At 54.2% G+C, this 16,455-nt stretch overlaps 1 protein-coding gene across 1 annotated transcript; it reads left to right on the top strand.

Annotated features, from left to right (window-relative positions):
• The first annotated feature begins 4,311 nt into the window (after nucleotides 1-4,311).
• Nucleotides 4,312-16,211, top strand: CPN2 (carboxypeptidase N subunit 2). Its single transcript, XM_079767327.1, has 2 exons — nucleotides 4,312-4,430; nucleotides 12,143-16,211. The coding sequence occupies exon 2, from the start codon at nucleotides 12,146-12,148 to the stop codon at nucleotides 13,787-13,789; it is 1,644 nt and encodes a 547-aa protein (XP_079623453.1). The 5' UTR covers nucleotides 4,312-4,430; nucleotides 12,143-12,145; the 3' UTR covers nucleotides 13,790-16,211.
• Nucleotides 16,212-16,455: the final 244 nt, after the last annotated feature.

Here is a 16,455-nt window from a genome sequence, read left to right as displayed (position 1 = left end):
GTGTCCTGCCACTCTGAACCCAGAGCCCCTGGGTGCTTCCAGCATCGGCTGTGACATTGGAGTACCTCCCTCTCTGGCCCATGAATTCAACATGTGTTCCCAGGCCAAAGGCCGGCCTGAGGGCGGCTGTGCTCAGATGACCCCACCCAGGAGCACTCCAGGTGGGGGTGGTAGACCCTTTACCTGACCTTCCGAGCTTGCCTGTTCCTTTCTCCCAGCAGAGCGGATTGGATGGAGCCATCCAGCCTCCTCTTCTTTGGCAGGTCTTTTGGCCTCTGAGCCATGTTGCCTGGTCAGGAAGCTGCCAGAAAAGCTGAGTAGTTTCCTTTCCAACAGGACGATGCATTTGCTCACTTCTCAGGGCTGGAGTGAGCCACTTGGCCCCCCTAGAATAGAGGGAGGGCACAGAGTTCACTTCACTTCCCCCCTCTGCTCACGGGCTTTTCGGTCACCTTGCTGGTACCAGTAGAACTGCATTTGGAGCAGAGGGTCAATGTTGGAGGAAAAAATAATAAAAGCCAGTTAGAGCCACTGTTTTCCAAAAGTGCTTACTGTGCATAGCTACCCTTGAAAGCACTTAACAGGCATTTTTTTTTTTTTTAATCCTCACAACACCCCCATGCATGAGTACTACCTTATCCCCTGTGATGGGGTCTTAAACTGCCCTTCTTCTGCAACATTTTCCTTCTCTCTTCAAACTTTGTACAAGACCTCGTGGCCTGTACTGGGCTTTCATCATTGAACCGAAGAAAATGGGAGTCAGTCTCCTGTTGTTCCCCAGAGTCTTAGCCACAGAAACCTCACTTGGCACTGTGTGGATCAAAAACGTTGTAAATGCAGGGGAAAATTAAACTCATCCATCCGTCAAAGAAAAATTGGCCCCTCTCATGGAAAGTGTTGGGCTGTGTGTATCTTGTTCCCTTCTTTAGAATTCAAAGGCACAACACAGTTCTCAGAACTCTTAATGGGCGACAGTTTCCACAACCTTCCAGATGTCAGTGTAGAGCAGTTTCAGGAATCTAGTTCTAAACTCAGGAAGCTGATGGAGAGCGGACAGCTAGAGATAACTAGATAACTAGAGTAGGTAGTCAGACAGTGGATGCATCCCAGTCTTTAGCTGCAAACCTCTCAAAGAATTCAGCCCACGGATCCAACAGTCAGAACTGAGTCCGCGTTGCTGGGAAAGCTGTTGGGAAGGCGGTGGTGGTCTTGGGGAGGAAGCCATCTCAGAGAGGGTGGGAGGGTGTCCTCCAGGCCAAACTCCTCCCAGTCTGCGCTTTCTCCTTCACCCAAGGATGGATCCTTCTCACCAACCCATTGCCTTCATGCTGCCTTCAAAAGTAGACCATGTTTGCCTTGCTTAGAGAATAATTGCAAATAGTCCCAGGAGTTTGGTGATGCATTTAGAGATTTCTAGGCCCCCGGGGTTTTATAGAGTGTGAGCCCTGGTGGGCAGGGTTGGGGGTCCATCTTTGCTGGGCTCTGTCTTTGCTGGATACTGCTTGTAACAAATTTGGTGTACAGAATCAACAATAAATGGCTTACACAGGACACATGTGCTCTTTATGGTGTCTTGGCTATGGGGTCGCACACCTGGTGATCCCACTCCTTTAAATTTTTTTTTTCTTTTTTAAATTTGATTTTTTTTTTTTTTTTTTTTTACAATATACAAAATAAATCAGTCTCTATGCGGTCTCCACTTTCAGTCCTTGGGTGTCAGGGTTCTCTCCTGTGAGTTTTCCATTGATTATTCAGGAAGTGTTTCTGTATTTTAGTTGTAATTCCAGTTTGTTCCTGGGAGCATGTCCGTTCAGCATCCACTTACTCTGCCGCCATTCCCCGCCATCCCCTGCCCCCCGCCTTCCCGCCCCCTGAACCTGGTGATCCCTTTCTTGTCATATGTGTGCAAGACTGACCCAGACAGCCTCTCACAAAGAGTAGATTCTGGGCTGGGAAAAGGTCCTCAGAAAAGGTCCTGAGTGGGGACCAAAAATGAAATTACAAATCATATCTATAGGCCACTGTGTTGGGAAGGGGCCTTAACAATAGGATCAACCCATGTTATAGATGAAGAGAGTATGATCAAGACAGGAAGTGAAGTAGTGGCTGAGCTTGCACACAAGCACACCTCCAGACTCCCAGGCTGGAGTCACTTCTATGTCACCAGAAAGGCACTGAAGTTCACTCAGTACTCGTTTAATGTGCCCATGCACACACATGTACGCACACGCACATGGGCTAAGGTGGGTGGGACTCCCTGCATCTCTGGACTCCTATTGGTGCTTTACACCAGGCTCAGCGAGTCACAGGCTCTCAAAAGACGCCATCCGAGTGACGGTGACTCCTACCACGTGTCCAGGTGACCCCAGGACTAATTCAGGTCTCCAGGTTCCAGAGGCTACCACAGCTGTTGGCGCAGGCCCACTTCTTAAGAAGGAGCCCATCCCCTCTGCTGTTCCTGTGTCCCATCGCCATGCCCAGGAAAGGGGCTTCAAAACATATTTTCCTGGGATCTCTTGGTTGTTAGATCCCTTCTGCAGATGTGAGCCTGTCCCAGGAGGCTGGACCTGGACAGGGGTCAATCGTGTGTTCACTATATCACGGGGCTGGACCATTTTTGTTGTTGTTGAATTGATTTCAGAGAGGAAGGGAGAGGGAGAGGGAGAGAGAGAGAGAAACATCAATGATGAGAGAGAATCATTGATTGGCTGCCTCCTGCAAGCCCCCACTGGGGATCGAGCCTGCAATCCTTCAGTCCATAGGCCGAAGCTCTATCCACTGAGCCAAACCAGCTAGGGTTGGACTGTTTTGATGACTGGGGGCAGGGCCTTGCTATCCTTCCCTAACCACTGCACCTGTCCACTCAGACAGGTGTCTGGAATAATGGGAAAAGGAGTTAGCGCCTTAATCCTACCTCCCAGAAGATTCCTGGAGTTCTTAATGCAGATCTTCACTCTGTATATGCACACATGTCCTTCCAGCTGCACATATCTGCAGTGTAATTTGACACATGTATGTACACACACACACACACACACACACACACACACACACACACACACCTCCCCAGGCCCTCTGCCACAGATGAGAATGAAGAGATTAAATAACTTGTGGAAAGACTGGCTAGTTTATTGAAGAAGCAAGATTCAAACCCAGATCTTGGAATGCCAAATTTCTGTTGCTCACATGACATCGAGAAACAGACACATTCTCTTTGTGGAGGCCAGGGTCGCTGCCTTAAGAACCTGACCCCTTAGCCTGGTTGTGAGTCTCCTCCAGAGGTGTGCCCACCTCCCCACCCAGCCAGCCTGCCCCACCCAGCCTGGGTGCTGCTGAGGGTGGGGCTGGGAGCACTCTGTTCACAGCCTTTCTCCCCTCTTACATGCCCCCATGTTTCCTGACAAAGTGCAGGTTGTCATATGTCCCCATTGAAAAATGCTACACGCTGTCATGCCTTTGCAATTTGGCTGATGAAATCTGCTCACATGCAAAAAACACCATTAGTTTGGACTTGAAAAAGAGTGGCATAAATATTGATATCATGTGAGAAGATTAAAAGCCATCAGAGTGGGGGGTGGAGATGGAAGAGGGTATAGGGGGGATAAATGGTGATGGGAAGAAAAAAATAATAAAAGCCAGCAGAGTACTTTGAATGGTAGAATCTGGGCATTGCTTATCTTGGTCAGACCTTCACCCTGCACTCCTGAAAACACACACACACACACACACACACACACACACACACGCACGCACGCACGCACTCACACACGTTCCTCTCTCGTTCTGCAGCCCCTGGATGAGCAAGCTCCAGAAACAGGACAATCACTATCTCCAAAAGCAACTGTCCCCCCTGCATGGGGTGAAAATTGGGCCAAAATTTACCTACTCAAGTCTTTCCCCCCTTTTAGCTTAGAAAGTTGGTTTATTAAACAAACAAACAAAACAATAAACCCACAACCTTCTTAGAATTGAACCTGATGTTGAGAGCCGAGCAGGTGCCCGTGGCTGGCCCTCTGGCTGAGGTCTGTCTCCTGGGACCAGCCTGGCCTTTTGCAAGGAGTGGTGTGAGAGCATGGACCCCAGTCCCACTTCTCACTCCTGGAGCGGCCTCCTGGGTGCCCTGGGGGTCCCAAAGGTGCCAACCCTGTGACTTTAGATGGATTTTGGCCCCGCTGGGGACCTGTCTGTGGGAGCAGGTCAGGATCATGTTGTAATGTTCTGAGGCATTGCCCCAGACTCTCTGCTTCCTGTGACCTGGGTGACATTCCGGGAACACTCAGGCCACGTGAGGGGAGGAACCACTTCCTGGAACTTTGATCAGCTCTGGGCTGCTGGGTCCACACTGACCACAGACCACAGACCACACCGGACACCCTTCTGCTCCCAAGGAAGAGCTAGGGCAGCAGGTCCCCCCTGCCCAGCCCCTCACGGTAGGTCTCCTGGAGTCACTATAGGGCTCCTGGGTCTGTGGGAACATGGGAGGAACCTGGAGTCCTGGCTGCGGGCAGGAGGGGAGCTGACCCTCCTTCCAGGCTTCGCAGCATGTCCCCAGCTCCAGGCAGGCTGAAGCATCCCCCTGCCCTGGGAGGAGAAGCCCCTCAGGTACTCACCCAGGGTGGTGCCGGGCTGAGGGAAGCAGGAGGCAGGTTGAGGGGGGTGGATTCCGGGAGGAAAGTGCCCTGGTCCCTGCACTCGGGAGCTCCTGGTGCCTGGTGGGGTGCCGGGGCTGACCAGCAGACCCTGAGCGGCGGATGAACAGGTTACTCTGACGCACGTTTCTGTGAAAGAGAGGCTAAGGGGCTAGTTCACTTTAGGAGCAAATAGCTGTGATTGCCTGCCTCATTGGCTTTTTATTGTAACAACAACTTGAACTCAAATTAACCTTTGGATACAATCAGCAGGGTAGGTATCCTTGAGAAAGCACATGCTTCTACAAGGTCCTGTATTTAAAGACTAAACATAGAGATTCTAGGAAAACACCCGGGGGCTCGGACTTGTTTGGAAAAGTCAAGGTAAGGTCCCCTCAGAGGCCCCCGACCTTTCGGAGAATCCTCCTTATAGACATTCCAACCAAGTCCCATGCTTCCCCACAGGGGGGATAAGCAGGGTGACCATCATCCACGTTTGCCTGGTTCCACCCTAGAGCGTGTGCCTGTCATCCTGGCATAATTATCAATAGCTCTCCTTTCATTTCTGGTTTAGATGATAAAATATATAGTCACTCTAGGAATGAAATGTGTATGCACTTCCTTTTATTGAACATTTATTGTTTGCCAGGCGCTGTATTAAGTGCTTTATATTTACTATGTAATTTACCATATTTATCATGCAATTGGGTATGAATTTCATCCCTAAGGGATGGGGTTGTAATTACAGCGGGGGAAGTTGAGGCTTAGAAAGATGGAGTGACCTGCCCAAGCCCACGCATCGAGTAGGCAGTACGGCCAGAATTTGAACCCCATTAATAGGATGAAGAGTCAGAGCTGAGCTTCGGGGTCACGCCAGCCACGAACACATTCCGTCCGGGTCAGCACAGGGGCCCCCGAGCCAGATGCTGGGTGCACAGGCAGGTGGAGATGCTGCGGGCTCACCGGCAGGTGGTGCAGACGACTGGAGTGCAGAGCAGAAGGACCCAAGCGGTCAACGGGGGACATGAGTGGCTCGGGGGATCCAGAGGAGGTGCAATCAAGGAAGGCTCCCCAGGGGAAGTGTGACTTGCACTGGCCTGGGAGGTAGGTGGAAAGGGGGCAGGTAGCAGCAGGGAGAGAGAGGGAGGCACATGTTCTGAAGTGGGAAGGTCTGGGGAGCGAGGGCTAGGGCTGGGCCCTGCGGGGAGCATTGGAAGAGAGGACAGTGCCCGGCTCACAACCTTTCATTTCAGAATGTTAGCTGTCCTCCCTCCAGGAGCCTTACGACAGCTGATGGACGAGCTCCACCGAGCCTTTGCATTGCAACTGTGAGGAAGGGGAAAAAATCAAGGAAGCCCCTAAAATGGGCCTGGAACTGTGCTGTGTGTTTTACACAATTATCTCAATTTTTATAATAACTTTCCACCTCATTACTTTAAAAATGTAGAAAGCATATGATTAAGCAAAAATTAAAAAAAATAAGTAAATCACCCACAATCAGAGCTAAACAGGGCAAAGGTTTTGGGCATAATCTGAAGCTGTGGAGGGTCCCTCTGAGTCACTTCATTGGCATAAACTCAGGTGTGGCCGAAAGGGGCTCACTATGAGTAACAAACGATGCTCCCTCATCACCCGGGAAACTCCAAGGGTTCTCGGAGCTCTGTGCCAGGAACCAGGAAGAAGGCCAACTATATATTTCTGATTATATCACAACATCACACACCTAATGTTATGACATCCCAAGGGGTGAGAAATTTGCTTGTTATCTCACTTAATTACCACAGTAAGCCTCACAGCACTGTAATTTAGGTAGTAGCATTATGATGGTGATTGCTCTCAATTTACAAAGGCAGGCACTGGGACTCCGAGGGCCTATTTCACTGCCTGAGACTCACTGGGCAGCAGGTTGGGGAGGGCCGGCCAGCTGGGGAGGGACAGAGGCAGGAGCCCACGGCAGGTCTGACTGCCTCAGCCACGTAGCTTTTTTCCTGGGATGAGGGAAGGAGACTGAGGTCCAGGGAGCAGCAGGCCTGCCCTGGGGGCCTGGGCGAGACAGCCAGGGGCTCTGGGCTCCCGTCACCCTCTGGGAGCAGTGAGCGGCAGCTCTGTGGTGGATGACAGACTGGCTTGTGGCACACCCAGAAATGTACCAACCCAAAAGCAATTTGAGAAGAGGAAAGAGTTCATTTGCAACCAGTAATCTCCACCCCCCATAAAACCAGGCTTGCTGAGAGCATGGAACATTTTTGTGGCCATTTCTAGTCTGTACATAAGTGCAGAGGTGGTTTTTCAGATGGGAAGCAGGGATCTTCTGGCGGCTGCCTCACTGTCCCCTCGGGTGCCAGCCTCCGCAGTGCCCAGGCAGGGGCACTTCCTATCTCTAGAGCCCCCAGGGACCTGCTCTTGAGGTCGGGGTGGGGAAGGGGCTCAAGTCCGGGGCATCCTGGCCAGAGCCGTTAGAATCTGTGCTTGGCTAAACCAAGGACAAAACCATTACACCTTTCCCTGGGCTGGGAGGAAAGAGGCAGAAAAAGTGCTGTAGTCACAAACCTCGCTCGTCCATAAATGAGGTGGCTGAATGATCTCACCCGTTATTCCATGGCCAACCTCCGTGACTACTTCAGAACAGCTGGGGCCGGCCGGGACTCAGAGGAATCAGGGTGACTGCGGCTGCTCCGGGCAGATACCGAAATGCTCTGGGCATGACAGAAACGGCCGCTGTCAACGTGTAGTGCGCACAGCAGTTACTCCAGACGTTTGTGAAGAGCAGATCCTCGGCTCCCGTGCTGTGCAAGGCTGTGATTCAGTAGAAGGAAAAGTCCAGGAACCCACAACACCTCGATAAGTGAAAAGAACAGGCCGTTTTCAAATGAGCACTTTCAGACCTTTTCAGTCAACAGCCCTTTCGGTGGCGGCAAGTGGGGGGACCAGCGCGTGGTCCACTGTGCCGGCTCTGGGTCTGGGCTTTAGTGCGTTTTCTCCTTCAGTCCTCGGAACAACCCCACGAGGGAGGTAGTAGTGAAGCTCATTGTTTTAAAGATGAGACCATTGAAGCACAGAGAGGTTAGGCAATTCAGTTAAGGCCACAGAGCTCATCAGGGATGGAGACAAGATTTGAACGGCACAAACCGTTAGCCGTTCTGGAGTGATGTGAGAAGGGTTAGGCGTGGCCCCTCCGGAAATTATCAGCGTTCCTCACCGTGGGTACCATCCCCTGCCCCCTCCCGCCCCAGTAGACTGGGGCAAGGGGGTGTCTGGCCTACACTTTAGAGGCCCTGTCTGGCCCTCCTCCCACATGACATCCCAAGGGCTGAGAAGTTTGCAAGGTCAAAGGGACACACCATCAGAGGCTGTGCCCCGTTGTAAAGCCTGTTTTAAGTACCCGGGACCCAGGGCTCCAATGGATTGCCTCCCCAGGCCAACCATTTCACAGAAGTGAATAAGAGGTCTCTACTCACAGCACTGGAGAGAGTCAGGGGGGAGGGAAGGGGGCAGACAGTAGGCGAGGGCCCTTGCCCGCTCTCACTATGGGTCCTGTAAATGTGAGCAGCAGGCTTGTGTACCCCGCCCAGCCCACTGCCGTGGTGTGGAAGCCACACCGAGGGTGTCACAGCGAGCACCTTTGCTTAGCACGCAGGCCATCAGGCTGACCCTGGCCCCTTCCTTCTTAACCGCGTGCCCTTGGGCCAGTCGCCGTGGCTCTGGGACCCCCAGTTTCCCCGTTCTGGGTCCTTCTAGATTTGCTCTGGGTATTGAGATGTATGTGTGGGAGCTTTGGGAGCTAGAAGGTGGGAACAGCCACCTGAGCTCTGCCCCCCACATCAGAGAGGTCCCCCTTACCTCCCTCACCCACTTTTGCCTGAGCCGAACTGATTTGTCTACACGTGATCTCCTGTGTGACTGATGTCATCGTTTTGATCTAGTCCTCAATCTCAAGTTACTGCCTTTGTTGGAAAATCCCAAGGCATATATTTCCAAACTAGAGGCCCGATGCACGAAATTCGTGCAAGGGGCTCTGCCCTCAGCCCTGGCTGCCTCGAGGCCCCGAAGGCGCCCCCCCCCCCCCCCCGGTCCTTCTGGAAGGTCATTCCATAAGGTCATCCCGCCATCCGGTCTAATTAGCATATTAGTTCTTTATTATATAGGATGACAGTAGATTAGAGTCAGAGACAGACCAGGGGAAGCGGGAGCGTCTCTCAGGCTCAGTAGGTGGGACACGTTCTCCCACGAGCTTTAGCTTTCCTTTCACCTGTGCCTCCCGTTTGGTCCTGGCTTTCCTGGCAGGGGAGACGGGAAAACCAGATCTGGGTTCAAGCCCAAGCCCCGCTGCAGACACCCTCTCCAGGAGGAGGCTGGCCAGATGGCCCTGAGGGCCCCCACGTCCATTCTAGTGGGCTGTTTTCTGGAAACTGTCTGTGAGAACCAAGGACCAAGGGGGCACATGGCAACATGACGGCATGTTAGAGAGAGGAATCGCTTCCCTCTTACTCGAGGGGTGGGGGGTTTGAGACCGTCCTCCCAGCCTGGGGGTCATTCACCCGGGCCGGCCCCGCTCCAGGCACAGCAGCTCTGCCTCCCAGGCTGCTCCTCTCAGCTGTGGAGGGTTCGGTTCCCAGGCGCTAACCGAGCGCATTGTGAGTCAGCACTGCGCTTGCGCTGAGTGCAGAGCGAGGAGTACACCCACTTCTCACAGAGGACGGCCATGAGCACCCTTCGTGCCGGAGGCCTGTGCTGGGGGCCTCATTTCTGGGCCAGAGAAGGCGGCTGTCAGGATCCCTAGGGGTTTTGTGCTGGGTCCCCAGGGGCAGCCCAGGTGGCCGGTGTGGTGGGACAGTGGCTACCGCACCCTTCTCCAGCCAGGGCCCTCTGCTTCTTACCTGTATTCCACGCACACAATCGCAGGAGAATAAAAACTCAAGCTAAAGCTGAACTGTAGCCACTGGTCTAAGGGCCGCAGAACCAGGAGGCACACGCATGCCCGAGGCTTGTGCCTTGCCCTCTCGTGTCCTGAGTAGCAGGCAGGCAGTGGCTGTCATGCCCCCACGGTGTGAAATCCACTCCCGTGGCTAACTCAGCGGCTGTGTGCACCGAGGAGCCTCAGGGACGTGTGCCGTTCTCAGGGAGAAGTTGTCCCTTCTCTACAGGCTGAAAAATTCCTGGAAAAACTGAGTTATTTAGTGTCTATAGAGGGGCTTGCGTAAGCACGGTGTTTGTGGGAGATGGTCACACAAGAAGCCCTTTAACCTGAAGCTGAATTTTGCAATGGAGGAGGCAGCCAGAGGGGGCAGCAGAGAGGCAGCTAGGGGCCAGTTGTGAGTTTTTACTGAAAACAGGACAATTGAGAAGAATTAGGGTTATGTTGCGTGAAGGTTTTCCTTCCTTCCTTCCTTCCTTCCTTCCTTCCTTCCTTCCTTCCTTCCTTCCTTCCTTCCTTCCTTCCTTCCTTCCTTCCTTCCTTCCCTCCCTCCCTCCTTTCCTTCCAAATGTATTTTATCTGAAAGGCATTTTGTTTTTCCTACTTTTTTGGTGTTCAGATAATTTTTTTCTGTAATGATGGTGGCTTGCAACATTTAACAATAATTTACATAGTTTGTTAATTGCTCTATCTCAGACACTGATCTAAAAATTTTACTTGTATTTATTCATTTAATCCCCAATTACCCTAACACCAGAGACACTATTATTATCTCCATTTTACAGATAAAAAATTGAAGCCCAGACGGATTAAGTAACAAGGCCAAGGTCACATAGCTGGCACTCGGTAAAGCTGGAATTCTAATTTATGGAATCTGAACCACTACAAGCCATGTAGGTCATAGTGTGGGCGGGAACAGCAGTAACCTGGGAGGTGTACTCCCCCTAGTGGGGCAATGCCCAGATGGTCTTGTCACGTAGGAATGTGAGTCCATTGCCCCTAAATCATCTGGAAATATGGACTATTAAAAAAATTTTTTTTAATATGTTTTCATTGATGTTTTAGAGAGAGAGGAAGGGAAAGGGAGAGAGAAACATTGATCGGCTGCCTCCTGCACAACCCCTACTGGGGATCGAGCCTGCAACCTGGGCATATGCCCTGACCAGGAATCCAACCATGACCTCTCAGTGCATGGGGTGATGCTCAACCAACTGAGCCATACCAGCCAGCGCCTGAAATCTGGAGTTTTAATGTGATACTTCTGTTTTTACATGTTGGCCTAATGGTTCATGCATAGAAAGGACTGAAACATAGACAAAACACAGTTTTCAGCTGAATCACCAACTTGTGACCTGTGGGTGGATGCTGGCATTTCTTTTTTTTCTTAAAAAAAATAATATTTAGTAAACTAAAAACCTGGTCCCCTTCCCTTGTTTAAAACAAACCTACTGGCCTGTGGAACCCCTGCAGCTGGGACCTCCTGTCCGCTGGCTGGCTGTGGGGAGCTCCATGGCCCCCTGCTGGTGGGGGTGGGATGTCAGGGGCTGGAGGAGAGCATTTTAGCGGCAGTACCAAGGGGCCCACGCGCTGGTTTCAAGGGCCTCTTGTGCTGAGGATGCCTTCACCCTCAGCAGACGTGCAGAGAGCAGATGGTAAGCTCTCTTCACAACGAGGCTCTGGAATGTGCTGAGATTGGGAAACTCAGGGAGAGTGTGGTTTAAAAATTTCCAATTTAGGAATAATCTGCCCATATTTTACATATTATCTTAAAAATCCCCCAGTACACGTAGTCTTTCATGCCTTTCTGCCGCTTCCTCCAATCTGGAACACACATGGGGAGCCCAGGAAACCGGGATGTTGGGCCTGCTGCCAGCCTGCAGGGTGGCTGTGGACAGGCCATGTGACCTTCTTGCTGTCAGGAGGCGAGAACTCTGGTCCTACCGACCTTGCGAGGCTGCCACGAGGTAGTATGAAAACCAATAAAAGCATAAACTGGCCCTAGCCGGGTTGCTCAGTGGTTAGAGCATCGACCTTTGATTCTGGTCAAGGGCAGGCTCCATTCTGGCCCTGATCGGGGCTCGTGTGGGAGGCAACCAATTGATGTGTCTCTCACAGTGATGTTTCTCTCTCTCTGTCTCTCCCCCTCCCTTCCACTCTCTCTAAAAAAAGCAATGGAAAAATAGCCTCTGGTGAGGATTAACAAAAAATAAAAATAAATAAATACATGAGTTCTTTAAAAACACACACACATGCCGAAACCGGTTTGGCTCAGTGGATAGAGCGTCGGCCTGCGGACTCAAGGGTCCCAGGTTCGATTCCGGTCAGGGGCATGTACCTTGGTTGCGGGCACATCCCCAGTAGGGGGTGTGCAGGAGGCAGCTGATCGATGTTTCTAACTCTCTATCCCTCTCTCTTCCTCTCTGCAATAAAACACACACACACACAAAAAACCACACACACACCATAAACTCCTGTGCAAACGGCTGGCCTCCCTGACAGCCGATCCCCGTTTCCTGGCTCCCGACCCGCGCACTGGTCACCGAGCCGCACCGCCCCGCTCAGACACCCCTTCCCTCTTCTCTTCCCGCCCGGCATCTAGGAGATGCTTCCCGGCGCCTGGCTGCCCGGGGCCTGCCTCCTGCTCCTGGCCAGGCTCGCCCGGCCCTGCCCCGTGGGCTGCGACTGCTTCGTCCGGGAGGTGTTCTGCTCCGACGAGGCGCTGGCCGCCGTCCCGCGGGACATCCCGCCCCACGCCACGGACATCGTCTTCGTGGAGACCGCGTTCACCGCGGTGGGCGTCAGGGCCTTCGGCGGCAGCCCCAACCTCACCAAGGTGGTCTTCCTCAACACCCAGCTCTCCCACTTGGAGCCCGATGCCTTCGGGGGGCTGCCCGGGCTCCGGGACCTGGAGGTCACCGGCAGCGCCTTTGCCAACCTCAGCGCCGACATCTTCTCCAACCTGGCCTCGCTGGGCAAGCTCACCCTCAACTTCAACCGGCTGGAGGCGCTGCCCGGGGACCTCTTCCGCCACGTGGGCGCCCTGGAGTCCCTGCAGCTGCAGGGCAACCGGCTCCAGACGCTGCCCGCCAGGCTCTTCCAGCCTCTGACACGCCTGGAGACCCTCAACCTGGCTCAGAATCTGCTGGCCCAGCTGCCCGAGGAGCTGTTTGCGCCCCTGGGCAGCCTGCAGACACTGAGGCTGAGCAACAACAAGCTCTCCCGCCTGCCCCCGCACCTGTTCGCCGGCCTGGGCAGCCTGCGGGAGCTCTTCCTGGAGGGCAACTCCATCTCGGAGCTGCCCCCCGCCGCGTTCTCGCAGCTCTTCCGCCTGGAGAAGCTGTGGCTGCAGCACAATGCCCTCGGCCACCTGCCGCCCTCCGTCTTCTCCTCGCTGGGCAGCCTGACCTTCCTGAGCCTGCAGGGGAACGCGCTGCGGGTGCTGCCCGCCGGCCTCTTCGCCCACAGCCCGGGCCTGGCCGGCCTGTCCCTGTCCCACAACCGGCTGGACACCGTCCCCGAGGGAGCCTTCGCCCGGCTGTCCAACCTCAGCTCGCTGACGCTCTCTCACAACGCCATCACCCACCTGCCGGCCGGCGTCTTCAGGGACCTGACCGAGCTGGTCAAGCTGTACCTGGGCAGCAACAACCTGACCGCGCTGCACGCAGGCCTCTTCCAGAACCTGACCAAGCTGGAGCTGCTCAGCCTGTCCAGGAACCTGCTGGCCACGCTCCCGCAGGGCATCTTCGACACCAACTACAACCTGTTCAACCTCGCCCTGCACGGCAACCCCTGGCAGTGCGACTGCCACCTGGCCTACCTCTCCGGCTGGCTGCGCGAGTACAGCGACAGGCTCCTCAACATCCAGACCTACTGTGCGGGCCCCGCCTACCTGAAGGGCCAGGTGGTGCCCGCCTTGAAGGAGGAGCAGCTGGTGTGCCCGGTCACCCGAGACCGCGTGGGCTACCAGGCCCCGGGGCTGGAGGACCGGGAGCCGGGGGACGGCTGGGATCTGGTTGCGGAGGACAGGGCAGCCCACAAACGGTGCACCTACAGCAACCCCGAAGGCACCGTGGTGCTGGCGTGTGACGAGGCCCAGTGTCGCTGGCTCAACATCCAGCTGTCTCCCAGGCAGGGCTCAGGCTCCCCGGGAATGACGCACAACGCCGCTCGGGCGTGGGAACTGAAGTCGAGCTGCGGCTCTGTGAGGGTCACTGTGTCTATTGAGGCTCGGGCAGGGGACCCCTAGGCGCAGGTAGACAGAGCCAGGAGCCTGGGCACGTGGCCTCTGGGGCCTGACCAGGCAAGAGGTGGGGGCACAGGGAAGCTGGGGCTGGGTTTTCAGATGCCAAGGAGGGAGGTCCATGGCCAAGGTGGAGGAGGCCAAGCCCGCCCTCAGGGTCTCCTCCTCCTCCTCCTCCTTCATCTCCCCCTCTGAGCCTGAGACCTTAACTTCCTTAAGCTTTGCAAAGCACCCATCAACGCTGCATCCTGGCCTGGAGAATAAAATAAGGCCACGCCCCTGGTGTTTTTTCTATTATTGAATACCCACCCCACTCTCATCCCCACCCTGAAGTTCCAACCCTTAGGTACCTGCCACCCGCTTTGACATCCAGTTCAAAAGCCAAATGTCTGTTTCTATCCCCCTCCCCCCGCCAATTTGTTTTTAATTGATAAAGGAGGCGACAGAAGCACAGGTGACCAGAAAGATGAAGGGCAAGGGCCCGGCGCTGGTGTGTTGGGAACTCATGGCGGGAGCTTCCGCCTCAGGCTGCTTCCAGGTGAAAGGTGCCTTGGGAGGGAAACGCCAGCTGTTTGGCTTTCACTGCACGAAACCCCCAGAGGAGGAGCGGGGCTGCGCCTGCTCAGCAGACAAGATAATTAAAACACCAAAACCTCACAGACAGACCACAGTGCGGTGATTGCCAGAGGGAAAGAGGGTGGGGGGAGGTGGAAGAGTGAAAGGAGACTTGACTTGGGGTGATGAACAAACAGTACAGTATACAGGTGATGTATTATGGAACTGTACCCCTGAAACCTATATAATTTTATTAGCCAATGTCACCCCAATATATTCAATAAAAAGCGGGGTGGGGGAGGGAGGAAGGAAGGAAGGAAAGAAGGAAGGAAGGAAGGAAGGAAGGAAGGAAGGAAGGAAGGAAGGAAGGAAGGAAGGAAGGAAAGAAGGAGGAGGGAGGATGGTGAGTTGAGTCGGCTGGGACAGATGTGCTTCATTCTTAGTTTTCTCACAGCACCTGACTGTGCCAGTCATTCACTGAAATTCTTCTCCCTGGTTTTCAGGACGCCACGCTCTTACTCAAGCTCGGCCGTTCTTTCAGTCTTCCCCAGCCACCTCTTCCATGTTTGCCTCCTCAGGGCTCACTGTCCTTGGCCTCCCTGGGTATCTCATGCATGCCCTGGAGTCCGATGCCACCTCCGCACTGATGACCCCAATCTCCACCTCAGGCTCGGGTCTCTCTGGCTCCCTGCTGACTACCTGCCTGCTCAGCATCCCTGTGTCCTGTCATCACAGTCACAAGCACAGCTAAGCCAAACTCTGCCCCTACTCCTCCTGATGCCCACCAGCAAATCGCCAAGCCTGGGAGCGGGGAGCGCTCTCCAACCTCTCCTCCTACGAACCCGTGAGGCCAACTAATCAGAGTGCTTCCGAGTATCCCCCTCCCTTTCTCCTTTCCAACTCCCAGCCCGGGGAGGCGCTGTCTCCCCGCACTGAGTCATCGTGCAGCCTGCCTCCTGGTTTCCCTGCCTGCAGTGTGGACTGGCTTGGGTGAATGCTGGGGTCAGGGAGGGAGAAATGAATCAGATGTATAGCCGGCCCTCCAGGAGCCCCAGCTCTGGTGGGAGACATTGGACAAGGGCACATGGGACAGAAACACAAGCATAAAGGGTTCAGTGCTTGGCAAGCCCTGGGGCATTCAGGGAGGTGGAGGCCTGGGCTAGCCCATACCTTAGGGAAGGCTGCCTTTGATTCCAGGCCTTGAGGGGCAACAAGCAGTGCAAGGAGGGCACTAAAGATGTGTGCAAGAGGAGTGTGAGCCGAGGAATGGAGACAGGCCAGGGGGGAGGTCAGGACTGTGGCGTCTGAAGTGGCTTCTGGTGGGAGAGGAAAGGAGGAGATATGGCTGGAAAGCCAGCTGGAGCCAGGTTCTGCAAGACCTCCAATGTCCGAGTGAGAAGTTCGTGTATTTATTAAGGACTAGAGTCCCAGTGCACGAAATTTGTGCACGGGTAGGGTCCCTAGCAGCTGCTGGCTGCCGGCTGCCGGCTGGGGCCTCCCTTTCCCAGCTGCTGGCTGGGGCCTCCCTTCATTCTGCATCGCCCCCTGGTGGTCAGTGCATGTCATAGTGAGTGATCAAACTCCCGGTCGGTCAAACTCCCGAGGCGACACTTTACATATTAGGCTTTTATATAGATAGATGCTTAGGAGTTACTGAAGGACTCTATGCAGAGGAGGTCCATGCTCCTGCCTGTGCTTTAGACGCTGGCTGAGTGCAGTGTGAGGAGAGCAGGAGGCAGGGAAAACAGTGCAGACTTTCCCTGACTTGAGATCAGAGCACGAGGGCCAGGGACGCTAAGGAAATAGAATGAGGTTTCAGCATCTGAGCAGCGCATACACAGATGGCTTAAAAGACCTAAATGTGAATTACTGAGATGTGAACTCCAACTATGCAGGCATCACTTTGCACCCTACAAAAATTATAAAGCTGGGTCAGGTCCGGTGTGGGCCAGGATGCGGGCATAGGGGCCCTCCAGGTACCGCTGGTGGCACAGTCTGTCTGAGGACACTCTCTAGCAGGTCTGAGTCAAAGGAAGGGTTTGCTGAGTGGGGTCAGGGGGTCACGGGGGTGGGGTTGGAAGATGGAGGACCAGGAGAAGCCTGAAGTGAGTCCCAGG

The sequence above is a fragment of the Cnephaeus nilssonii genome (assembly GCF_951640355.1).
Source record: "Cnephaeus nilssonii genome assembly, chromosome: 3".
Classification (NCBI taxonomy): Eukaryota; Metazoa; Chordata; class Mammalia; order Chiroptera; family Vespertilionidae; genus Cnephaeus; species Cnephaeus nilssonii.
This window is presented reverse-complemented; position numbering and strand designations above follow the sequence as displayed.

What these genes read in the sequence shown, in the direction of transcription:
- CPN2 (XM_079767327.1), top strand. Translation starts at nt 12,146, where the DNA reads ATGCTTCCCGGCGCCTGGCTGCCCGGGGCCTGCCTCCTGCTCCTGGCC.